At 45.2% G+C, this 24,854-nt stretch overlaps 2 protein-coding genes across 3 annotated transcripts; one reads left to right on the forward strand and one right to left on the reverse strand.

Moving 5' to 3' along the window:
• Positions 1 to 2,872: 2,872 nt before the first annotated feature.
• On the reverse strand, positions 2,873 to 11,937 carry ECD (ecdysoneless cell cycle regulator). The gene is made up of 13 exons (XM_041404885.1): positions 11,691 to 11,937; positions 11,096 to 11,213; positions 10,661 to 10,748; positions 9,546 to 9,724; positions 8,667 to 8,862; positions 7,645 to 7,773; positions 7,374 to 7,499; positions 6,516 to 6,601; positions 5,651 to 5,757; positions 5,049 to 5,226; positions 4,540 to 4,607; positions 4,242 to 4,462; positions 2,873 to 3,724 (listed from the first exon to the last, which is right to left on the reverse strand). The coding sequence occupies exons 1-13, from the start codon at positions 11,884 to 11,886 to the stop codon at positions 3,512 to 3,514; spliced, it is 1,905 nt and encodes a 634-aa protein (XP_041260819.1). The 5' UTR covers positions 11,887 to 11,937; the 3' UTR covers positions 2,873 to 3,511.
• FAM149B1 (family with sequence similarity 149 member B1) lies at positions 11,928 to 24,561 on the forward strand. 2 transcript variants are annotated; one of them, XM_041404886.1, is made up of 15 exons: positions 11,928 to 11,993; positions 12,623 to 12,727; positions 12,865 to 12,976; positions 13,889 to 14,031; positions 14,400 to 14,519; positions 15,093 to 15,263; positions 16,183 to 16,370; positions 16,614 to 16,744; positions 17,300 to 17,353; positions 17,785 to 17,897; positions 18,584 to 18,763; positions 20,850 to 20,976; positions 21,300 to 21,425; positions 21,944 to 22,025; positions 23,079 to 24,561. In XM_041404886.1, the coding sequence occupies exons 1-15, from the start codon at positions 11,959 to 11,961 to the stop codon at positions 23,150 to 23,152; spliced, it is 1,761 nt and encodes a 586-aa protein (XP_041260820.1). In that variant the 5' UTR covers positions 11,928 to 11,958; the 3' UTR covers positions 23,153 to 24,561. The 2 variants fall into 2 exon arrangements, with proteins under 2 accessions (XP_041260820.1, XP_041260821.1); XM_041404887.1 differs by lacking the exons at positions 17,300 to 17,353; positions 23,079 to 24,561 and having other exon boundaries at positions 21,944 to 22,443.
• Positions 24,562 to 24,854: the final 293 nt, after the last annotated feature.

The raw sequence follows: 24,854 nt of genomic DNA on the forward strand, positions 1-24,854 counted from the left end.
ATGTTCTCCTGCCTGGACTAATCCCTTTGCCTCTCAGCTCCAGCTGGAGCCCAGAATCCTGGCAGTTGTTCAGGACCCTTTGCCATGGCATGGCCCCACCCAGCTGATTCCCAGCCTGGCAGCACAGTGGGCACACACTGCCAGCCCTGGCGGGTGTTTCCATCCCGCTGCAGGAGCCGAGTTGTTCCCGAGTGTTCCTGTGGGAATCCAGGCCCAGGTGTCTGTGGGGTTTGGAGGGGCTCTCCTGGGGGTATGTGGGGGTGGGCTGTGGGATTTGGGAGGGGGCCTGAGGTGTGGGGGTGTCTCTGGGATTCCCGTTCTTTTTCCCTCACATTTTTCCATTCTTTTTCTGCTCATGTTTTGCACCCTTTTCTCCTCACCTTTCTAGAGCTTTCCTGCTTCTAAAACACCACCTTTTCACCATTATGCCATCTCCATTTTGTCACCCCTCCCCCCTTTTTCCGCTGTCCTTTTTTCCCCTTTTTTTTTGCCCCATTTTTTCCCCTGCTCTTTTTTGCTGCCTTTTTGCCCCCTTTTTTCCTCCACCCTTTTCCCCCTGTCTTCTTTTCCTGCCATTTTTAGCCACCTTCCCCTTCACTTTTGCCATCCTGCACTTTTTTGCCACCCTTTTTTCTTGCCTTTTTTTTTCCCCACCCTTTTTTGCCGCTTTTTTTTCCCAGCCCTTTTTTTGCCCCTCACTATAAATCCCTCAAATGATGGAATAAGTTGTTGTTTCTACCAATTTAAACCCTAAAACTAAGGCACAACAAGGATTCCTTGTCAATTTAAACTGAAAGATGATGAAAATTGAAGGTTTGCTCTCATTTCAAACCAATAAAATCCCATCATAAAGGGTCTTCCCTGATCTATTTCAGCAAGAAAAGGGGGATTCCCCATCCACTGATATCCCTGAAATCATGGCCAAGGCAGGGTTTCTTTCAGTTGATACCCTTAACATTGCAGGTGAATGGGGATTCCCCAGTTTAAACACAGACAATAAGGGAAAATCAACAGTTAAACAACTTCAGAATACACTTTGACAGAAATCCATTGAAAGGGAACCACACCACACCTCTCTTCCCTAATGAATTCCATCAGGCTTCCTTCACTAAAAACTCTCTCACAATTCAAAGCGGAGATGCCTCGTGTGTTACCTCAAAGCAGTGGAAGAGGCAGCATGGAAATGCTTCTTCTTCCATGGCAAACTCTCCTGGGAGCACTTCCAGAGCCCTGGAGGGCTCCACTGTGAAGCTGCTGAAGAAATGGAAATAGTTGGGATGAGCACAGCCCCAGAGAAATCCCAGCCCCACTGATGGAAAAGTCAGATTATCCAAGCAGCAACACCAGCTGGAGTGTTTGCAGAAGAGCAGCTTTGTTCTGAACCTCAGCTTAGGAGTTCTCCTCATGCACTGCAGGAGTCCTTCCATCTGTCTGGACCTTTTGTACAGCACAGGCCACACAGCAGCTAAATGGGATCACGTTCTTCAACTCAGTCATGTTTTAAAGTATCTAAACTTGATCTAACTCATCAGTGAGAATTTTATGTATTTCCAGTGTAAATTACCTTCCCTGGTCAAACACAAACCCTTCCCAAGGTTCAAGTAACTCTGTTTTCCACCACTAACTGCTCGTTATCCTTGTCTAAATCAAAACACCTCTGTTAACCCCGTTTTTCCACCACAGATTTGTCTGACTCTCTCACCTCTCAGCAGTCCAAATTCCTTGAAATTTGGCAAAACCTTCTTCACTTCTCCCATATCTTGCTGTCCATCTCTAATCCTTGTCCAACCTGCCACTGCTCTCCCTGAACTGCTGACAAAGTAAATGACACAGCATCAGTGGAGGACAACTGATTAATTGCTGAATGAAAAAGAAATAAAGAGAAATTAAGAAGCTGATTTAGACCAAGCAAGACTGCAGTGCTGGTGTCTGTGTATCAAGAATTTCTATGTATTTCATTTTACATCACCACTATCCATTACCCAGATCAAGTTCCAAGAGAAGGACAGAAATTGTTCCTGAGTCCTGGCTCAGCCTCCTATGGGAGAAAACTACTACAGGAACTCACAAGTGAAGCTGCAGCTGCTTGCCCTACTGGTGAAACCAGGAAAATGGAACTAAGCCTTGGAAAAGATGGGCAAATTCAAAGCTTAGGGAGGCTTCAGCTTGAAATAAAAGGTATTATGGTGCAGGTCCAGCACACTTTGCTTGCAGGTGGGAAGGTTCCGATCCCACTACTCAGAATGGCCACTTGCAGCACATTTCCTGCTTGGAAATGACTGCTGCAATCAGAGCTCAAGGCACACTCACCCCTCTCTTGTGGCTGGTGAAACTTTTCCCTAGCAGTCCAAATTCCTTGAAATTTGGCAGAACCTTCTTTAGAACTTCCCAGCTCTTGCTGTCCATCTCTAATCCCTGTCCAACCTGCCACTGCTCTCCCTGAACTGCTGACAAAGTAAATGACACAGCATCAGTGGAGGACAACTGATTAATTGCTGAATGAAAAATAAATAAAGGGAAATTAAGAAATTATTTGGACCCAGCAGGACTGCACTGTTGGTGTCTGTGTATCAAGAATTTCAATGTATTTTATGTCAAATTTATCTTGTTGAAACTAAAGGTGTCATATCTGAAATAGAGTTTTTATTCCACATGAAAGCAATGTGCTACATCCCTTCCAGCCACAATTTCACAGAAGAAAATCCCAAACTGTTCAGCTTGGGCTCACATATAGCTACTGCTGGCATGACACCAACATTCAGCAATAATGGAATTCATTCAGAAAATGAACAATTCTAAAAATGCTTTCACTCCAACAACAGGTACTACACTGAGGAAGTTATGCATACCTTCAAAAAATGTGTTAATCAAGTTGTATTTCTATTTTTATTGAAATAAATTTTAAAAATACTTCTGGCCAATATTTACATTTTTGCTCCAATTACTCTTCAAATCCTTGTGCTTAATAAGAAACAGGCTCTTACAGAATTGTCACAAGCTCTCACGATGCAGCATCGTGCTCTGGGGAAGGATTAAATGTCTGCCCAACATTTCACCAGCATTCCCAAATCCCTGAGACTCTTCCTGCAATGTGCTATTTCCCCACCTGCCCCTGAAGGCAGCAGCATTTTCAGAACAAGAACTGCTTCCCAGATATTGAACCCACTTAGCAATGGGTAAAAGGACATTTTAGAAATGTGGCAAACTGGATCACTGATTGGGATAATGGAAGAGAGATTTTGGAATAAAAGAAAACCTCATTTGAGTCATTCATTCAACATCATTTTTCATTTTTCTGAAATTGTGTCAGCCCTAGGAAAATCTCATTTCCACCCAAGACTGTGCCCAAACAGAAAGCTTTTGCAGGTCAATTCACTCTGCTACAGTGACACATAATGAACAGAATGCTCAAAATGAAAACCTTTGGCCTCTTCTTCCACCTCCTGCTTGTCTGTGTGTGCTTCATCTCCCCAGCAGCCATGTCTTGCCCAAAGCCTCTCCCCTGTGCTGCTCAGCTGCCAGTGAGCTCTGTGTTCTCAGGTAAATTCACCCCCAGGCTCTGTAAAATGTTCGAGGTGGGTCCTGCCAGGCCAGCCTGGGCACTGTAGGACTCGAGCAGGTTTGCCACCAGGTTCATGTCCACATCCACGGGCGCCAGCTCAGCAGCCTCAGCTCCAGAATCAGGGCCAGCACTCTCAGATGTGGCCACTCCAACAGAACTTGCCTGCAGCGAGTACAAAGAGAAAGGTTTATCAAAGTGCATGAGCAGATTTAAAGAAAAAAAAAAATGCAAACCACAGGAGGAAAGAAACAACAATTCTGCAGCCAAAGTCCAGTACACTCCTGAGTCTTGACAAACTGGAATGCAGCCACCAAATGCTCATGCCAGCTAAAAATCACCACTGTCCATTACCCAGATCAAGTTCCAAGAGAAGGACAGAAATTGTTCCTGAATCCTGGCTCAGCCTCCTATGGGAGAAAACTACTACAGGAACTCACAAGTGAAGCTGCAGCTGCTTGCCCTACTGGTGAAACCAGGAAAATGGAACTAAGCCTTGGAAAAGATGGGCAAATTCAAAGCTTAGGGAGGCTTCAGCTTGAAATAAAAGGTATTATGGTGCAGGTCCAGCACACTTTGCTTGCAGGTGGGAAGGTTCCGATCCCACTACTCAGAATGGCCACTTGCAGCACATTTCCTGCTTGGAAATGACTGCTGCAATCAGAGCTCAAGGCACACTCACCCCTCTCTTGTGGCTGGTGAAACTTTTCCCTACGTTGGTCTGTGCCAGCTCACGGTCCATCTCCTTCATGTACGCCTTGAGACTGCCCACGAGCTCCTCAGGAGACACCTTCTGCTCCTGCCTTTGATTCCCAGCATCCAGGTCTTCATCATCCTCATCTGAGAAACCAAACTCCTCCTCTTCATCCACATCATCAGAATCCAGCTCCTCCGAGTCTGCCCCTGGACATTGTTTTGTGTCAGTTCAACAGCAAAGAAATCAGTGCGGGGATTTATTTCAAATAAAGAAGCAACCTCACCTAAAATTCTGTCCAGTGCTTTCGTAAAAGAATCCACGTCAAAGGTAACATGGGACTCATCAGATGACCTGAAAGAGAAAAATACTGTTAAAGAAATAAAGCTTTTATGCTTTCATAAGCCTGAACAGGCACAAGCCATATTGGTTTCTCTCAAGCCAGGACTGAAGTTGGGCCCTTTGAACTTTCAAGTCCTCAGAAGTTTGAAGTCTGTATGCATTAGACATGAAACAGTGAGTGGAAGAATTCTTGGCAAAAAGAGAAAAGTTCTGAAGACCACTAAATCAAACTGGGTGACAGAGAGCAGCTCAGCTTGCAGCACTTGAACCTGCACCAGTGTCAGAGTGGTCCCAGGCTGATTTAAAGCAGGCACATGTTCACTGCTCTGGCTCTGCTCCAGGCCCTGCCCAGCACAGCACCTTCAAACTCTGATTCTCTGCATCCAGAACCAACCACAGGGCTGCAGCAGAGTGCAACATTCTACACCAGACCCAAACTCCAAGTGCTACTACCATGGCATTTCTGCTCCTTCGTGCGTGGAGACTTTGGACACAAAAGCCTTCATGCTCTCAGCAACTGTTTCCAAGTCATAGTTTTGCTCTTCCTCGTTTGTGGAAGGAAGGGACTCATTTCTTGTCTCCTTCAGCATCTGATCCAGAGCATCTGGTGTAATATCCAGCCAGCTGTCATCTGAAAGAACACAGGACAGATCTGTCATTCTGCACAAGCCTGCTGGCCCCAGGGCCCAAACCAGCTGACTGACAGGACTGCCACCATCCTGCAGCTCAGTTCTGCACTTGATATTTTGTGCTGATCCTGGGTCACACACGGCAAAAGGCAGAGAGAGCCTGAAAAGAACAGAGTGCAGATCTCTTTTCACTACTTTAAAACTCTGCTTTGCAGAGCTCAAACTAAGAGAGACCATTCTAGTCACTGAGAAGCCTTTGGCCACTAAGTGGAGGAAGAAAGGCTCACTCTAAATTGGGAGAGCCAATCCAGTATTTAGTCTTAAGGAACGCTGGATTTGCTCTCCTTTCATAGCTCTCTCTCCTTTCATTCCCCCTCTCTCCCCACAATCATCAGTAATAGGAATAATTCCCCCCATCCAGCTCACCATCCTCTGCAGGAAGACAAGCTGCTTCTCTCTCAAATTCCTTCAGATCAATGGGTGTTGTCTGTAGTAGTGCCAGGATTTCATCACCTGGGCTCACTTCATCAGAGCTGGGAGAAAAGAAGTCAGTTTACTGAAATAGATTCAATGGGATCACATGCTTTGCATTCAGGCTTTCACTTGAATTCTTCATTTTTCCTTCTGTGCAAACACAGAAGGAAAAAAGGGAAATGAACCTGGGGGGAAGTACCAGAGTACCACCCAGATTATTGGCCAAAACAGGACACAGTCAGTCCCTGCAATTCCCACCTGATGGCTCCAAAGCCCATTGGTCATGGCTCTTTTTCTTTACATTTAATTTGCCTTGGTAAATACTAAGATTGCCAGATCCCAAGCAGCACAGACTGGAAACTCAAAAATCTAACAGTCAAGACATTATGAGCTGGCAAAACCTCAGATATTTCTGTAGTGAGTTATTTTTTGCATTTGATCTTCCAGAGAAATCTACAGCCAGCTCCTTGAGCAAAGGAGACAGATTACTCTGTATTTATTATTCACTGGGACTGCTTTTCAATGAAACTTTTCTACACTTCCTACAGTCAACCAAGCAAAAATTGCTTTGCAGTCACCACTTGGAATCCACTTGGAAGAGCTCAGCATTTCACAAAACCAACATAAAGAGTTACTCAAGCCAGAGCTTGTCCCAGTGGAGTATTCCAGAGGAATTAGTACTTGCATGTCCTGGCCACAGCTCCCACGGTGAACGTACCATGGAGAAAAGGGTTCAGGTGTTTGTAACAAGGATTTCACAGGTCCCTGAAAGGATTTGTAGGGTACGTGACACTCATGGATTTCAAGGAGCTCTCACCTTTCTGGCACAGCAACAGATTGCTGGAAGTGATCTTCTGCCATGTGCAACAGTTCCAGGTACTTGGCTGATCCTTCCATTTCTCCCTGTTTAATGCAAGTCACAGGCATGAACCCAAACAATTCTCCCTCCCCTTCCTCTTCACAGGCAGGCTTCCTAAGGATGACTGTTGGTCACACAGAAATGCTGAGAGGACCAAAACAAGTAAAAGCTCTTTGCCATGCACACTTGGAACCCAATACAGCAAAGGGGTATCCCTATATCTGAAGTATATTAAAGTATCTTAACCCAAGAATCTCAATAACATTGTCTCCAATTTTATAACCTTAAAATAAGTACTCAATTTATGTCCAATTTATTAACTTCAAAGAAGCAGTCAAAGACATCCTTAAAAAAAAAACAACAACAAAAAACCACAAAACCTCACCAAAACCCCCAGAAGGCACAAAAACCACACACACATAAAAATTACACTTGCATGGGCCCAGACAGGTCTATGGTGTTATGTATGCACCTTGAAGAATATTTAATTCTAGAGGGGTGGAAATGAAATGTAAACCAGTGAAATCAGTTACAGCTCACACAATCACATATGGTGGTTTTCTTCATTCAAGTGTATTTCTCCCCTTGCTTTAGATGAATGAACCAATCCCCAAATCTTGCTTTTTCCTTGTTAATTTCCAAAATAAATTACTTTCAAAAGGGAACAAACTGCACACATCCCCTTTAAAGACATTAATTCACTTTACACAGAGATAAGGATTCAAGCTCTTGCCCCAAAGCAACTCCTCACACAAGTTCAAGGGTTAAAATGTATTTTCCCTGGCATGTTTAAAAGGCACAGACACACTGCTTCACCTTGAAATAATCCTTCTCCTTCAAGCTCCTGAGGAATCTCTCCCACAGAGGACCGCTCACCACGTTTCTCTTGGCATCAGGAGCTACTTTACTGCTCTTGGAGCACAACATTTCAAAGCCATGAGCCTGCAGACAAAGGGTGCAACAACAGGAGGTTCTCAAGGCGTGATGGACTTGGCTCACACTTTTCTGGACAAGCAGGCAACTTCCAGACAACGACCCCTTCCCTGGCCATACCCGAACCAAGCCCAAAAGGCACCACCATCATTACCAGCTTCATGCCCAGCTCGTAGGCTCGGTACTGAGGATGAGAGGGGGCGGGCAGGGTGTATCCACTGCGTCTGTCTGGAACAAACTGCTGCTGCACCAGCTGTGCGTACAAACACCGAGTGAAAGTCACCTGGAACAGCCAGAGCAGAAACAAACACTGCCTGCAGCGTCACCGTGCTGGGGACAGGCACCAAACTGCCCCCAGGCTCACCAGAGTGTGCTTGAAGGCACCACATTACAGGCACTACCTGAGACTGCATCCAAAATATGTCTTAGGTAGATTTTTCGCATGAATTGCTTTTCAGGCTTCACAGAGTATGTCCCAAATTGAAATCCCCAAGTAAATATGAATTTTTGTCAGTCAGGAAAAATCCTCAGTACATTGTATTCACATTAACAAGGTGTACTTTCAATTAAAATGAAATTTGATTACAAGATTTCAGCAACAGTTTCCAAGTCCAAAATTTGACTCTAAATCTTCTTTTAAGAGTCTAGTAGTACAACTCTGTAACAAAATGCATCAGATACAACAGTGCTTGGACAGTGCTCATAAAACACTTCCTAAAAACTTTCACAGAGCTGTGAGAGCACAGCTGAGGTGAAAAGCCTGAGAGTGAACCAGTGGTTAGCAGCAACTGCTCACATTGGCTGGCACGGCTGTCAAAGTGCTCTGATCACACAAGGAGATCAATTTACTCAGCAGGCACTTCAGCAGAGGAACTGTTATCACAGCCTCTGGTTTCAGACACAACTCTCTCATGATCACACCCCTGAAAGTCCAGCCACATCGATCCAGAGCAGCTATTAATGTAATGACCCGGAAATTCATCCCTACAGCCAGAAGGGGGAAAAAAACCCAACAGGAAAGTCACAGTTTTAAGTTAAATCTCTGTGTTTGGCCACAGAACCCCTGTCAGTGACAGAGGGGAATGAAGTGACAAGGCTTTAGAGAGCACTTACCAGGCCATCACAAGCTTTAGAGGAGCACAGAGCAGGGCCATCAGAGGCTCTGAGAGCACTTACCAGGGCCATCACTCGCTGCTCGGCAGGGAAGGTTCTGAAAGGGCGCCGGCAGGCCCCCAAGTCGCTGGGATCCCGCAGGTAGAAGGCCTGGACTGCCGCAGCCACCAGGGACGGGCGCAGCCTCAGCACGGCCGCGATTCCGGCCGGGAGGAAGCAGCGGGCTCGGTGCAGCGAGGCCTGGATCTTCTCGGGATACCTGAACGGCAACCGAGTGTGGGAAATGCACTGCAAGGTCAACCACTCCTTCTGTATCATGAGGCCCCTTTCCCTTTAATATTTATCATGGGTCAGAAGATTACTATGGAGCTAAAACTCGGCCAATCTAGTGCCTGGAATGTCTGTTTCTGTAAGACATATGTATAGAAGTGTACATGGCTCATAAAATTGAATCCCCCACATGGGTAAGATGAGTGCCTGTGGACTTAACCAACACATCCAGCTATGCAGTATTCTTTGCCATACTTGCTGTCAAATTGTTGTAAAAAATAAAGAACCGGGCTGAACAGAGCTATGACAAGCTGAAGCTCTGACATTTCTCGTGGTTCTACATTTTAGGTCAAATCCTCTTTTTCCTTGTGCACAGGGCTCCTAAAAGATCACAGAACTTTCAGATTTTTCAGTCTCAGAAGAATGTGAAGGAAGAGTAACTCTTGTCATTGTCAGGGGTGGAATTACAGCAGTGAGCCAGTTTGAGATGCCCAGATCACAGCCTACAGGACACCGATCCCCCTCTTTCCAAGAGTGCCACAGAAAAACCTCCAGCTGCTGATTTCTGAAAAGGAACCAACTTTATCCCATCTGCTGGGGAAACGTTTGAAGCCCAGGGAGCACAGAACCAAACCCCAGCGCTGCAGAGGACAGAAAGGCAGCCCCACGTACCCACGGATGCGTTTGTCCAGCGCAGCTCTGACGGGCTCTGCAGCCAGGAACTCCTCGGAGCGGGTGGATAACAGAGCCAGCGCCTGCGGCACCGTGGGACAGGGAGCAGAGAGGGCCCAGCCCTGCTCCGAGGGCTCCCGCGGAGGAATGATGTGCAGCTCTCCTTTGTAAAAGAACACCTGGCAGGCAGGAATGCTCCCGTCACACGGGGTAAGAGCAGTCACACACAGAGCCACGGAAAATTGCATTTATATACAAATGCATCTGTTTGAGCACAGGGAATATCAAGGACAAACAGAGAACCAATGCAGGGAGCAGCACAGCTTTTCTAAAAAAGTTATTTGAGATGCCAGAGACCATGATCCAAACAGTAAAAATCCCTATTCTAACTGCAACAAGTTTCATCACATATATCTCGTTTCCTTAACAACAACAATACCACGTTTCTCTTCAACTGGAGAAGTGCTTCAGGAGAACCAGCATAACCGAACTGCTCCAGAGCATCCCAGGGATTAAAGAGCATTATTTCAGGTGCTACAGGCGACCTCTGCTGGTTCCTGATGCTGGGAAAAGCCCTGAGTGCAATGTTCTCAACTCCCTCACTCTGTTCCCCCAAACAAAAGGAAACATGAGCCTGACACTCCAGGTGCACACTTGCAATCAATTCTGGTGTTGTGTTCCAGCCCTTTTAAAGAATCTGGGTGTAGGGGAAAAAGAATGAAACAATTTTTTGCTAATGACCAAATTAATTCTCTCCATTTTAATCCATTGCCATTAGCAACCATCCATATCCAGGAGAAGGTGTCTGCTCATTATTTCACCAGTGCTAAAGCCTGTGTCCTTCCAGAGACAGCAACACCCAGCCCTGAGCATTCCCTACTCTGAGGGCAGCAAATCCTCTGGCCTAAACACTCACAGTCCAAGTGGTTCAGCAGAGCTAGAAGGTTCAGGTGGATACAGGAGTGCTCCTGAAGGCAGCAACAGCAAGGGACAGAAAGCACTCTGGATGTTCAGAGGCAGTCAGACCACTTGGCTAGAGGTGCAAGAGAAAACTCCAGCTGCTACAGAAAAGGCCACTGTGGCCACCTTGCCAACTGTACACAAGTTTTACTCACCCTGTTTTCACTGTTCTCAGGATTCAGCCATTTTGGGAGAAAATCAGCTGCTTCTATCAAGAGAAACTCTCCATCGTTGTCATCAATCCTGGCCAAGGAGAAATTGGAAATTTAGTAGGAAAAGCCTTGCAGAGCACAACAGCACACTTCTGAATCCATGTCCCTTGGAGTTTTTTTTTAATATTCATAAACCCATAGAAAGTCTAAGGTTAGAAGGGACCTTAAAGATCAACACCTGGTTCCAAGCCCCCTGCCACAGGCAGGCACACTCTGCACTAGCCCAGGCTGCTCCAAGCCCCATCCAATCTGCCCTTGGACACTTCCAACATGTATGGCATGGGGAAACACCTCCAAGGATGGGAATGTTAAGACAGGACCTCCAGAGCACAGGCAGTGCCCCTTGGCAGCCCTCCCACACAAGCAGCTCAGCCTCACCTGGCTGCCAGCCCCGGGAACTCCCTGCTGATCTCCCGGAGCAGGTACACAATGAACCACTCATCCTCCACGTTATCCCCGAACGCGGTGGTGCCGCCCAAGTGCGCCGGGGTCTCGCCTGGACGGGGCACAGAGAGGAGAGGCGGCTCAGCAACGCCATGGCCAGGAGCAGATTGTCCCCACGGGCTGCGGAGTCTCCCTCGCCGGGGATATTGCAGACCCTGCTGACAGAATCTTGTGTCCTGTGCTCGGGGATGGCCCTGCTGCAGCGGGGAGGTGGCACCAGAGGCCTCACTGGGCTAACCCGTGCTGTGACACCGACAGGCTGGGAAGCCGCCGGGTGCCCCTCACACGGCCTCGGTTCCCGGCCCTCAGGTCCCCCCTCACACGGCCTCGGTTCTCTCTCAGACGCTCCCGGTCCCCCCTCACACTCTCCCGTTGCCCCCTCACACTCTCCCGGTCCCCCCTCACACTCTCCCGTTCCCCCCTCACACTCTCCCGTTCCCCCTCACACGCTCCCGCTTCCCGGCCGCCGGGTCCCCCTCACAGTCCCCCCGCTCCTCCCGCCGTGCCTCCCGGCCCGCTGCCGGCTCACCGCGGCGCGGCACGTAGCGCAGGCGGAACGGCTCCCGCTGCCACACGTAGGCGGCCAGGAGCGGGGCGAAGCGCACCAGGGCCAGCTCAGCGCAGCGCCGCAGCAGCGCCTCACCGCCCGGGCCCGTCGCCGCCGCCGCGAACAGGCGGTATCGCACCGTATCCTCGGGCAGCGCCGGCCGCCGCAGCGCCTCCATCGCGCCGGGGCCGCGCTCCGCCCCGGGGAGGAGCGGCGCGATGGCGGCGGCGGCGGGGCGGCGGCGCTGAGGATGATATCGCGATACGCGCGGAAACCGGTGCAGGCGTGAGTGGCTGCCGCTGCCCCGGTGCCCGGCGCGGCCCCGAGCCCCAGCGCGGTCCCGGTCGCGATCCCCCCGGCCCCGCTCCCGGGCCTGCCGCCCGCGCTGCCCCCAGCACCGAGCAGGGCCCGTGACGGCCCGGTCAGCCCCTGTCCCTGACGGGAGATGGTTCCCGGCATTCCCGGGATCCCTGAGCATCGGTCCCCACCAGATACCGGTGTGACAGAACGCGATTAAATCCCTGTAATTGACTTTTTTTCCCGTGACCCAAGAGTTGGGCCAGTTCTGATTTACTCGGCTCGTTTACTCTCGTTGTATTTCATTTCATTTAATGGACTTAATCTGCAGGGATAATGGCATTGTCTCTGCTTTTAGGGAGCTGTAGCCCAATTCACAGCATCTTAAGGTTAAGTTTAACTGATTTTGAAGCCAAGACCTTTAAGTCCATATTTATCCTAGAGTTAGTTTTGACACTTTAAACCTAGAGCTTTGGCGACAAGAATTAGCTTTGTAATAGTAATAAATGTGTGCACAGTCCTTGAGAAGCAGGGGGAAAAAGCCTATAAAACTTATTGGGAACTCCATTAATGTTTATTCTTGTAAGTTATGCCAAGGTCCACTTCTGTTTTTTCAGACAAGGACTCCCAAAACATGCCCTGAGGCATCACCCACCGCCAGAGCCAGGGGCTCAGGTGTGTTCAGCCACATCCACGGCTGGAAACCTCGCCCAGACCTCCAGGTACTTGTGACACGTCCGATCCAGCGGTTCTGGTACAGCCAGGCTTTGTTTACTGACACACTCAATCTGTCATTGTTCGTTGTGGGCTGATTTGCTTTCTTTTTGTTTTTGGTTGTGGCTCGACGTGCGCGTTTCAGGGAGTCGGGAATCCGTAAGGGATCGGATGATCATGGGGATGCACGCACTGCGAGCCAGGGTCGTGCTGACACCTCCACAGAAGACAGCTCGGTCTTCTCTTGGGGCTATGACGTGAGTAGGACATAATCCTCCAAGCCAAATCGAGCACAGAAAGACATTTGAAATACTGCTGCAAAGACATCTCAGAAAAAAAAAAAAATGGATCTGACAGAAAATCATGGTAGTGACTACAGAAAGAACATCTTTTTTACTGCTTTCTGTCTTTCAGTTCAAAACACATTAGACTATTCTGCTAATATTCTGTATTTCCACCAAAAAATTTGAAAATTCAAGTCATTTAGTGCATGAGTGTATCTATAAATGCTGTTATTGTGGAACCCCAGACATGGCTGGATGACTTTCAGACACTTGGTGTGTGTTTATCAAACTTCTGCCCTCGCATGTTTCTCAAAGTATGGGAAGTTGCTAAAACATTATTTTCGTTCAGAAATGTTTGATTTATTCTCCTGCCACCAAAGTCAAGTGTGTTTTTGCCTTCTGGGAGGTGAGATGGAGCTGTTTAGATTTAAATGACCCCAGAACTGACCCCATTTTCTATCACATGTAACAAAGGGCCTGACCATCCCTCAGGTTCAGTGTTTCCCACCAGCCTGCATTGCTTTTAGTGTTGCTGCTCTTTGTGGACACTGGAAGCAAGAAATCCTCCACTGCATTAAAATATCACTGAATTTTATCCTTCCCCTTCTGATTCCTTTAAGTCTTGTAGCTTAATATAATAATATGGATATTTCAAAATGTTTTAATAGTTTTTTCTGCTGTGTCAATGTAAGCTTTTTATGTGGCTGCCATCCATCTTAAGAGCAGGCTGCATCATCTCTGGGAGAAAATCATTTAAAGTGAAAATCTTTCTGTGCAGTCCTGCTAAGCTGTAAACAAATAGTTGTGTTTTCTAATTATATTTCAAAAGACCAGTTAAGAAACCCCTCCAAATGCTATTCACTGAGTATTTTCTTTCCTCTCCAGGAATTTGACAAAGCTGCCACACAGCAAGTTCAGCAGATGTTCAGACAAGTTGATGAGCTTCTGTATGAGCAGAAGGAGACCGTTCATGTTGAGGGACTGCGGGAAGAATGCCACCAGTGGTCCTCCAGCTTTCCTCATCTCAGGTACTTTATTAATGGGCTGATGCTGCTGCCTTCCCTACAAGGCACACAGCTGCTTTTGAAACAGGGCAGGGTGGGTTTGTGCAGTTATGCAGGAGACAGAGATAAAAAGATCACTCTGGTGATGTGCCTGCCTGTCATTAATAAACATCCTCTTACCTCACACGTGGCTCTTTGGCAGAGATTTGTGGCTATCTGTGGCTGACTTGGCCTTGACAGAGCAGAATTCTCTTAGAAAACTGAAAGTGTCACCAGGAAAACTGCACAGCTTCCCAGGAGAACTTCTAGGATTTGCTGCTGTTCTGACACCCGTCAATAATTGCACAGCCAAGGTTTTCTGCTGTGTTTCTCCTTTGCTTTTGCCGTGGCAGGGTGGTGGGGAAGCAGGTGGTGGCCCCCACAGATGAAGGGTATGGATGGTACTCGAGTTCCCCCTCGGGCAGTTTGGCTCCCTCGGATGTAAGTTCACCACAGGAAAAGGATTCTGATGAGTAAGTACCAGCAGTGAGCCTGGATCACGCCAAGGTGGGAAGGCAGGTTTCTTCTCTGCTTCTTAGAGTGTGCAGCCTTCCTCTTAGGCTGAGTTTTGAACACAGCACACTCTTTTTTTTTTTTTTTTCCCTTTTTAACTGAATTGAGTACACTTACAACAGCAAGAACACATAGCTGTGCTTTTCCTGACTGCAGTGAGCTGGCCAGTAAACAGAAATATCTTTGCTGCTGGTGATTTCCTAAGAATATGTGTACACTGTTGTTGGTTTTATTATTAATCACCTGTTGAATTTGCCTAGGCTTTAAAAATACAAAGCATGACGTTAGTGCTGCTTTTATTATTTAATGTTTTAGAATGCTTTCTAATCAGCTTTGGATATTTTTTTCCCCTGAAGTTTCAGGTTCCTTATTAAGAATTAGAAGGTATCCAAACCAGAAGTTGCTACTGTAATGAATAATTTTTTTGTCCTCGCTACTGCTTGCCTTTAACAACTATGCTTGTCTCTCAGTTATTTGAGGTTGAATAACAACTTATCTTTGTTTCTGCTTTCTGAAAACTGTCACCTGTCCAGATTTAGCGTTTTGGGCAAGAAGGTGCCTCTTTTTGTTGCTCCTGCTCACAAAAAGGCCAACCCTTCCAAGGCTCCGACCTTGTGTTCCTCAGAGAGCGGTGAAGGGGAAGAGGAAGTCATTCTCTCCGAAGGCATAGTGGAGGAATACTTGGCATTTGACCACAGAGATGTGTAAGTATTGAAGGTTAAAATAGTGTCCTGGGGCTCCTGCAGTTAAGACACACATACTTGATGAATTTATTTATCTTTTCTCTACAGAGCTTTCAAAGGCCTGAGGTTGCCTGAGCACTGGGAATTTTCCCAACCTGTTTCCTAGGACAATTTCTTTCACTAAATTATGTTTAGGAATTTTTTGATAATTTTTCATGCAGTTTTTTGTGCTTGGTTTGAATAATTCATTCCATCATAACTAATAGCCTGTGTATTTAATAATATGTGTTTAAACACCATTTATTTTTCACACTATGTCAAATTCACTGCTGTTAGTTATGCAACAGCAGTGTGCTGCTTCTGTTTTGGGTGGAATTGTACCTTTTTGGATTTTTTTCAGTGGTAGTTTTAAGAACTAGAGTGGATTTTATGCTTGTCAAGAAACAATTACCACTAGTTTTATCTTTTTACCCCTTTACATTAGTTAGTACAGTATACATACAGTATGAACATATGGCCTGAGTCAGGACTCTGGAGGGTGCTGTCAATTCCTGACTACTTAATTGGTTTTAATAATTAAAGCCACTTATCTGGATGGACCATTAAATTAAAACTGTTATCTTTCTTGGTTTTAGCAGACTAGAGAGACATTGCTGCAGCAAAAAAAAATAACACTGTCTTGTTTTCAGGATTCTGTCCTGTCATTAGATATGAAGCCTAACAATGTGATGAAGAAATATCACTGTAACAACTAATTCTGATTTTTTGACATGAATTTGATCTCGTGGGTAAATTTTTGTTCATGGAGTATGATTTATAATCATTCTGTATAGGGAGACCAGGGTGGGTCTGTCATTTCTCACTGAGGTCAGTGGGAAAACTGAAAATAAATATAGGACATAATGTGTTTCTGGTGCAGGTAATGCTTACATTTTTACAGGGAGGAGGAATTGCACGAGAGGAAAATGGGACTGTCCTCTGGCAGACGGAAACTGGGGTTTCCTCCTGTCTCTCCCTATTCCTGCATGAAGGATTCCGTGCTCACCTTTGTGTTTGATGACGTGTGGAGTGAAGTCCTGGTTTGCATGGAAGAATTGATCTGCAGGCACTGGGAAGGGTCAGCCTCTGGTAAGGATTCATGTTAAGGTGAGGGCTCAAAAGGGGATTTCAGCTAATTTTGCAAAGATGCCATGGGAGAGTGATATATTTGGGAATGATCTGTTCAGTGGGAATAAAAAGGTTATTTTGCTAACAGTGTGAAACACATCTTCAAAAAACTTAGCAGAGCTTGTCATCCAAGGGGACTCTCTCTAAGAAAATTCTGATTCATAGCAATGCCAATATTGACAGGAATTCTGTTGCTTTGCACAGATGATGAGAAAAATATCATAACAGTGGAAACGCTCCGAGCAGATGCCAGAAGCCCTTTGCAGTTGGATCCTCTGCCAGCACTGCTACCTCGGGTGCCACACACAAAGATGCCCTCAGTGGCATCCAATCTGGTAAGGATTTTTGGCCAGCTGCTGTTTTGTGTGGGGATGAATCACAGCGTTACCTCAGCAGACAGAGTGGTTGTGTTTAGGTTTATAACTGGTTTGGACTTTGTGTGAATGCTGGCTGTCCTTTCTGACACTTCAGTCCTGTTACTCATTTGGAAGTTTTAATTCCTACTTTCTTCCCTGACACAGTATTTTATATCTGTGTGTGACAACCATGTGGTGGCTGTTGATTCAGGATGTAGTTCTTTCCACAGTTTCATGTTTCAATTAAATGGTGAGATTGAGGAGTGTGTGTGTGTGTGTGATCCCATTCTCACAATAATAGTTAATTCATCCAGCAAGAAGGGAGAAATCTCTGCAGTTCTAAACCAGTTTGGTTTTTTTTTTTTCTCAGACACTGAGTTTATCTGTATGATCTGCTTCTAGAGTGGTGAGCACCAAAGTGTTACCTGTTTATTCCATTTTAATTCAGCTCTTTCCTTCTTATTTCTTTTTTATTTCTTTCTCCTTTATTTCTTCCCTCTCCCTATCCCTTGTGTCCCCTCACTGTGTGTGTAGTGCCCAAAACCCAGAGGTGGCCGCAAAAGCAAAAAAAGGAGAAAAACACCTCAAGTATGTATGGGATTTAAACTCTGCTATTTTCTATTTGCTCTTCTTATGGTGGGTGGAACATGATGTTTCTTTTTTCCCCAGATCAGTCTGTATCTCAGAAAAGGATTTTGCAGATCTGTTCTTGACATAAAATGTCAAGAATGCACTGAAGATTATTTTTGTAAAGCTGCTGATTATAGACATAGTTGGAGGATCAGCAAATGAGCTGCTCAGTTGGAAAACATTAAGTATTAGGACATTTTTAAGCACTGTCATTCCAAAAAAAAAATAAATGCTAAGATCCCCTAGCTGGGGAAATAATATAACTGAGTATATATCTGAATGTCATGGAAGAAATTAATGACTTTTCTCCAAAGTGATAGACAAAGTCTGTAAATATTTGTGTGTGTTTCTCTGTCAAACAGTAATTTGCTTACTTATTTTAATTTCAGGTAAGTCTCTCTCAAGGATCAAGTAGTAGTTCTCAGCGTAACCTGAATGGCTTGATGGTGATCCATGGGATCCAGTTACACCAGAGGAACCTGCCTGTAGTGGAGAAAACACTGTAAGAGCAACAGATCACCTGTAGTAAATAAAGTAGAACACTCTCAATGATGAGAGGGATTCAGCCCAAAACCTTGTAAGATAAATTCCTCTGCCAGAGAAAGTAATTAGTTATTAGTTATTTTCCTGCTTGGCTATTTATTTGTCCTCTGTAAAAATTGATATAGTTACTGTCATGGTAGTGAGCCCCTGATTAGGGAGTTATGAGTATTGACTCCATGATTGTAGAAAGCTGATGAATTGCTTTATTATACTATATTATACTGTACTGTATATTATACTGTATTACTAAGAAACTTATCATCCTTTTCAGACAGTGCTATACAGACAAATCTAATTGGTCAATGAATCCAAATACCATCACTAGTGTTCAATTAAGAAACCACCCTTTGGTAAACAAACACATTCCACATGTGCACAACAACAGGTGCAGCAAGTGAAGATAAGAATTGTTTCTCATTCTTTTCTCTGAGCTATCTCACAGCTTCTCAGGAAATCCTGGGAGAGAGCTATGTCTCTCTCTATTCAGAGAATATATGATTTCCACAAGTGACATAAAAAATCAACACACATAATTTCTGCCCAGGTATTTTATGATTAAAGTCACCTGTAGGTGAGCACTTTGGTAGCAGCAGTTGTCATGCTGACCATCTCTCTTTTGTTCTTGTAATTTTTTGTTGTTGTTAGGGAGCTGGATGACAAACGGCCAGGTTCCAGTTCCCTCCTCTCCACCCGGACGTGGCCAAACCGTTCCCTGGAGCTCAGCACCTCGTCCCTGTCCCGCTGCACCAGGAGGAGGAACCCTCCACCACGGACCCTGCATCCCATCGGCACCCCACGCTCCGGGGAGGATGTCTGCAGGCGCCTGTAGGTCCCCAAAACTGCCTCTCCCTGCAGGGCACCAGGGTCAGAGAGCAGCCCTGGGGAGGGAGAGGGGCTGCCCCTTGAAGCACAGCTCCCCTGAGAAAGCTGAGTCCTTAAAGCCGATGTTCCGAGTGCTGCCAGCTGTGATTCGGTGAATCACACACGTTCCATATTCAGGTAGTTTTGCACGTGAGCAATAGATCTGTCTGTCCTCTGCAAGCAAAGTGAATGGCACTATCTCTTCCTTGACGTGGCTGTCTCTTTCTGCAGCCTATTTTCAGGATAAATTTAAAAGCCTGCAGGTTTTGGAGGTCATATTGCATGTTGCTATCCTAACCCAGCCTAGACTATAAAGATGTTCAGAAAGGTTATCTGACGATCAAAGGGCTCTTAGTGAGCCCTCAATCACATCTAGAATATCTTTCTTTTATTCTGCACAATGACCTGACTGAGTGGAGTAATTTACAAGGACCACAGGGTATCAGGAAACAATGCAGGATTTGATAGACTTGTCTATTTTCACATGTTCTAAATTGATGTAGCTTACTTCTAGTTTTGTTATCTATCTATATTAATTCATCCAGTCTGTTGCCTCCTTGTCACATACTGTTGAGAGACTTATTCCTTGTCCCTTATTCCTTCATAACTGGTGTTTCTCCTTCCAGTATTTTGTGTTTCTGTTCCCTTTCCTCAGGCTTCAGTCAATCTAAGAAATACTGACATCTCTGCTTTTTTAAAATGTGTCTAGGTTTGGAAAGACAGTTGTCTGCTAAGGAAGGCAGGAGCCTCCCCTGAAATGGAAAATGTAAAGCTTCTCCCTCTGAATTGTTATAAATTTGAAATTAAGGGGCTCTCAGGCAAAAATATGGGAGCAGGAAATAACAGTTCTTTAATAGGGAAGAAAATAAAAAGATAAAATAAACAATGCAGTAAACTAAAACAACACTGACAGAGTCAGACACAACCTGACACCCTGTTGGTCAGGGTGTTGGTAGCAATCCAACTGGAATTGTGGCTGCAGTCCTCCTGGAGTGTCAGGTGTGGTTCTGCTGGAGCAGGGATCCTGTAGAAGGGTGTAGCCTTCACACTGCCCACTGGATTGTTTTCTGCCACGAGCACTTCATAGGACGCTTGCTCAAACTGGGGAGCGTTGTCATTGACATCTATCAGGGTGATTGGCAAGATGGTGTGGCGGGAGAGGGGGGGATTGCCCAGGTCTGAGGCAGAGACGGTGACGTTGTAGTAGGCAACATGCTCCCGGTCCAGGCGGGTGCTGGTGAGCAGCGAGTACTGGTGCTCGTAGTCCTTACGCAGCTGGAAGGGAAGATCTGGAGACACGTGACACAGGACCTTGCCCTGCTCGCCAGAGTCCCTGTCTCTGACGTGTATCACGGCCACCACTGTGCCTGGCAGTGCATCCTCGCTCAGGGTGCTTGAGAAGGAGGTGAGAATGACCTCAGGGGCATTGTCATTGACATCCGTGATTTCCACCACCACGCTGCAGTGCTCCTCCATCGTGGGCAACTGGAATTGTGGCTGCAGTCCTCCTGGAGTGTCAGGTGTGGTTCTGCTGGAGCAGGGATCCTGTAGAAGGGTGTAGCCTTCCTCTGAAGATCCAGTGGAAGAGGCAGCTGTTCCTCTGGGAATCCAGTGGAGAAGCTGTGCTGGTGTTCCAGAAACTCCAGATTATATCCAGGCAGGAATGCTTGGCTCCTCCCTCTGGGCTCACATCTCCCAGTGGATGCTGTAGTTCTTATCAGTCACACAGTGACATTCCATAGCCTGGTATCAGCAGAAGTCTCTGTGGAGGGAGGGTTGGTTGTGGAACAGATAAGGAAAACTGCCCACTGAACAGAAGACAGCTGCCATACAGATGGCAAATAGAATACAATTTGCTTGGCAATCCAGGACAAAATGTATTTTAAAATGTAAGTGGAGAGCACTAGGAAAGTCTTTTTTAGATGGTTTGAAGCTTTTCCAAGCTTCAAACTCCAAGTCAAGTCCAGAAGGCCAGAGAAACTGACATTACACCTTTCCACCTGCCAAACATATTAACTGTGTTTTTTCTGTTCTTACTGGTGCATTCCAGCCTGACAGCACAGGAGCAGCTGACCTCACCCTCCCCACTGCTGCTGAACAGAAATCACCCCCTGCCACCCATTGCCACCACCACCGTGGCAGAGCATGGGAGCACCACAGGACCCCACAGGCAAACGGTAACAGGCACAGCAATCTCATTTTATTACTGGATAGTCTAAAGTTGTTGGCACTGCTGGTCAAATTACCCAGCCCAAGAGTTACAATTTTTTTGTTGTTTTGTGACAGAAGGTCAAATAGATTATCAAATAGAAAAATGTTGTATCAGTTTTGAGCAACAGCATCACCCACTGCTTAGTTCTAATGCAAATTGAATGTTTCCCTCCTCATAACTAGGTATAAAATGATTAACTTTGAAAGTTAGCTTTAATTCCTGGGTTAATTATTTTCAATGAACTGCTGCACAAAGAAAAAGGCATAACTCTGTTCCTTCTCCTTGCAGAAACCTCGAGGGAACTCGAGCCATGCTCACAGAGTCACGACACAAGAAGACACTCGCCAGCAGCTGCAGGCACAGCTGTTCCTACCTGATCCCTTCTCCAGGCCTAACACAACCACCACATCCTCGGTAAAGCATGGCTAATTACACCAGATCATCCTTAATTACTGAAAAGGGTGCTTTGAGAATTAACATCAATCCATGTCCAGTCTGTTTCAGTATCAAATACTCTCAGTTTAATTTATTGGAACTCCTACTCTACTGGTACCTTCTTGTATCTAACAATGTGTTTTTGTCTAAGCTTTGAAAGCTGTAATTTCAGCAGAGCTTTTAAATAGCTGCTTGATTGGTTTCTGTGTACAATTTCAACATCCTGGACTCAGCAGTTATAAACTCTGCTTTGCAACAGTGCAATATCCTGAAATGGAAAGACTGCCTCTAACCGGCCCAGTGAAAATTTAAATAAGTGTTAGAAAAGTGTATTTTCTACTTCTAAAGTTGATTTGACCTTTCTTTAAAACTTTCCTTAGACCTTCACAACATCTAACTCATTACCAAATACACGTGTTTAAGTAGATTTTAGTTACATTATAATCTTGCTGATTTGTTTTCATGCAAACAGAAAATAACTTGAGCTGTTTTTCCAGCCCCATTCCCAGCGCCGCCGTTCTTGCACTGTTACTGATTCCAGTAATCAATCCTGGACGAGGAGAGCATCCACGAGTTCAGGTATGCTCATAGTCCCAGGGTTTAGTAAGATCAAACAAAGGAGATGGGACAGGGATGCATTTCCTACAGGGGGACATTCCTCCAGGTAATTTATACTTTGTCACAGTTGCATCCGTGTCTTTAATTTACCATTATACAGATGTTATTCTTGCGATGTCCTGCTCTACTCCAGAGTATAGTTGGGTGCATTTTGTTGGGGTTTTTCTTTTGTTTTATTACCACCAAATATTTAAATCAAGTAAGAAGGCTTAATGTCATCAGCCCCAGTGCCTCTCAGTGTCCAAGTTTTCAAAGCAGTTGTCAGCTTAAACAGAAATAGTAACTTGAGGTTAATAAAGGCACTAAAACTGAAGTAGCTTGTTTTTAAACAAGCAAGGAGTGGTTCCTACTGAAATTAAATAAGTATCTGCCCCCCCTGAAAAAAAACCTCCAGGTAATTTATACTTTGTCACAGTTCCATCCGTGTCTTTAATTTACCATTATACAGATGTTATTCTTGCGATGTCCTGCTCTACCCCAGAGTATAGTTGGCTGCATTTTGTTGGGGTTTTCTTTCGTTTTATTACCACCAAATATCTAAATCAAGTAAGAAGGCTTAATGTCATCAGCCCCAGTGCCTCTCAGTGTCCAAGTTTTCAAAGCAGTTGTCAGCTTAAACAGAAATAGTAACTTGAGGTTAATAAAGGCACTAAAACTGAAGTAGCTTGTTTTTAAACAAGCAAGGAGTGGTTCCTACTGAAATTAAATAAGTATCTGCCCCCCCTGAAAAAAAAAGATGAGTTTTATGACTGCTGTATTGACAAAAACAATTTAAATTTGCAGAAAAGCTTTGTAGACATGAATACTTAATGAAATATCAAGGAATGCAGTTGCTGCAATGCATCAACTCGGCAAACACAAGCTTTACCCTTTTTGGAAGTTACAAACAATGCAGCTGATAGCCATGTGTTAGAGTAAAGACACTTTAATTTTAGGCTAGAGGAGATGTATTTGATACTTAGCTGTAATTCCTTCCCAAAGTCTTGAGGCTGTCCATGATCTGTTGTTTGTCAGGTCTTCCATCACGTGGTTCTGTGAAAGCCCACAGCCGAAGTGGATCAGGCACAAAGAGCAAACAGAGGCACTGATGTGCCACGGAGAAGCATCCACCCATCCATCCCTCTCCAGAGAGTCATGAAGCACCTCTCTTTCCCAGCAAGGTCAACGTTGTTTACACAGAGTTTTCAAACACCCTTCCTTACAGATAGTTATTTTTATATAAATCTAAGCAGCAGCTGCCAAAGATTAGAAGGGGTGCACTTAAACATTCCACTTCCTAGCAGTAGAGAAAGTGATGCTCCAGTGGAAGGGTGAATACATTCCTGTGAAGCCCAACTCCTAGAAACCCAGCAAACACTCTCAGTCCGTGCTTGTGCTGTTTTCTGTGAGGCTGGTGACAGGTTCATGTCCTTACAGGCAGGTACTGCAGGACCTGCTCATTTTTCCCTTGGGAAGGTTAACCCGGCCTTCCACAGATGTAGTGATTTACTTTTTTAAAAATAGTGTATTTATATGTTTAAATATGTTTGAAGCAATATTGTACTAGCAAAAGCAAGCACTCAGCTTAGGCAGATGATGAATGCTGTGGTAGCTGCAGCAGGTATGAACACAGATGTGCAGAACCAAGGCAGCAGAGCAGGTGAACTGGCAGCTCCAAGGGCAGCACAGCACTGCCTCTTCCTGAGTTATAATAAAACCTTTTACCTCTTCCTCAGTGACTGAAGAAGGCTGAACAGGCAAAAAGAAACTTCTTACTACAAGTAGTTTCAGACAATACTCAAAATCTTCCTGGTGAGACATTTTATGGCAATTTCACAGAATAGCTCAGTCTCCCTTTGTAAAAATACCTATAATTACACAAGATTTCTTCACTCCAAGGTAGAGCTCCAGAAGCCACTGATGAAATAGAGCTTACAGGAGCTGTGTCTGCCCTGTGTGACAGACCTAACAGAGGCACTTGCTGGAGTTGGCCTTGTGGCTCCAGATAAGACAAATGAAACCATGAAGTACAGGCTTCTCAAAATAAGCAATTAGTTGAAGGTCTTACTCCCAAACAGAAACTGCCAGACCGAAATATAAAAAAAAAACCAAGCTGAGGTAGCCACTGGCTGTATTTAAACAAAGTTAGGACGCTCCACAAAAACCAATCTAGTCAAAGAGCACGGTTTTCCTGTATTTTCTTATTCTTCAAGATAGGAAAAAAACCCCTTGTTAGTATTTTTTTATGATATGGCTCCCTGATTTCCCCACTCCAGACCAGCTAATAATTTTTCATCCATACTGAAGCTCACAAGTCTAGTTGATCCAAACGTGCTTTAATCAGAAAGAGAGAACTGTGCAAATATAACTGGGTTAACTTGCCTTTGCATTTCCAGAAGTTAAAAAAAAAAAAAAAAAAGCAGCTCTGAACTCAGTTTTGAGTTTTCAGAGAGAGAAGGTGATGCTCACCAGAGACCTCTACTCACGAAACCATTTCAAAATACAATTTCTCTTCTGGAACACTGTGCAGTGTGTTAGTTATGTCAGGAAAAGTGCAGATAAGCATCCCATTTGTATCTGTGCCATTCCTCAGGGACTGAGTGAGTTTTCTGTAGCACAAGAGTTACAAAAACAGACAAATAAACTTGAATAGACTTCTGCTAACATGATCTAGTGTTTTACAGCCTAGAGGAGTCAGTGGGTTTAAAAAAATGCAGTTGCCTCCTAAGGCTATTTCTGGTTTTTGTACAGATGGCTGACACCAGGGACTGCTCCTGGACTATTTATTTTGTGCACCAAAAGTAATCTTCA

This window comes from Onychostruthus taczanowskii, unplaced genomic scaffold (genome assembly GCF_017590055.1).
Source record: "Onychostruthus taczanowskii isolate IOZ18803 unplaced genomic scaffold, ASM1759005v1 scaffold22, whole genome shotgun sequence".
Lineage (NCBI taxonomy): Eukaryota > Metazoa > Chordata > Aves > Passeriformes > Passeridae > Onychostruthus > Onychostruthus taczanowskii.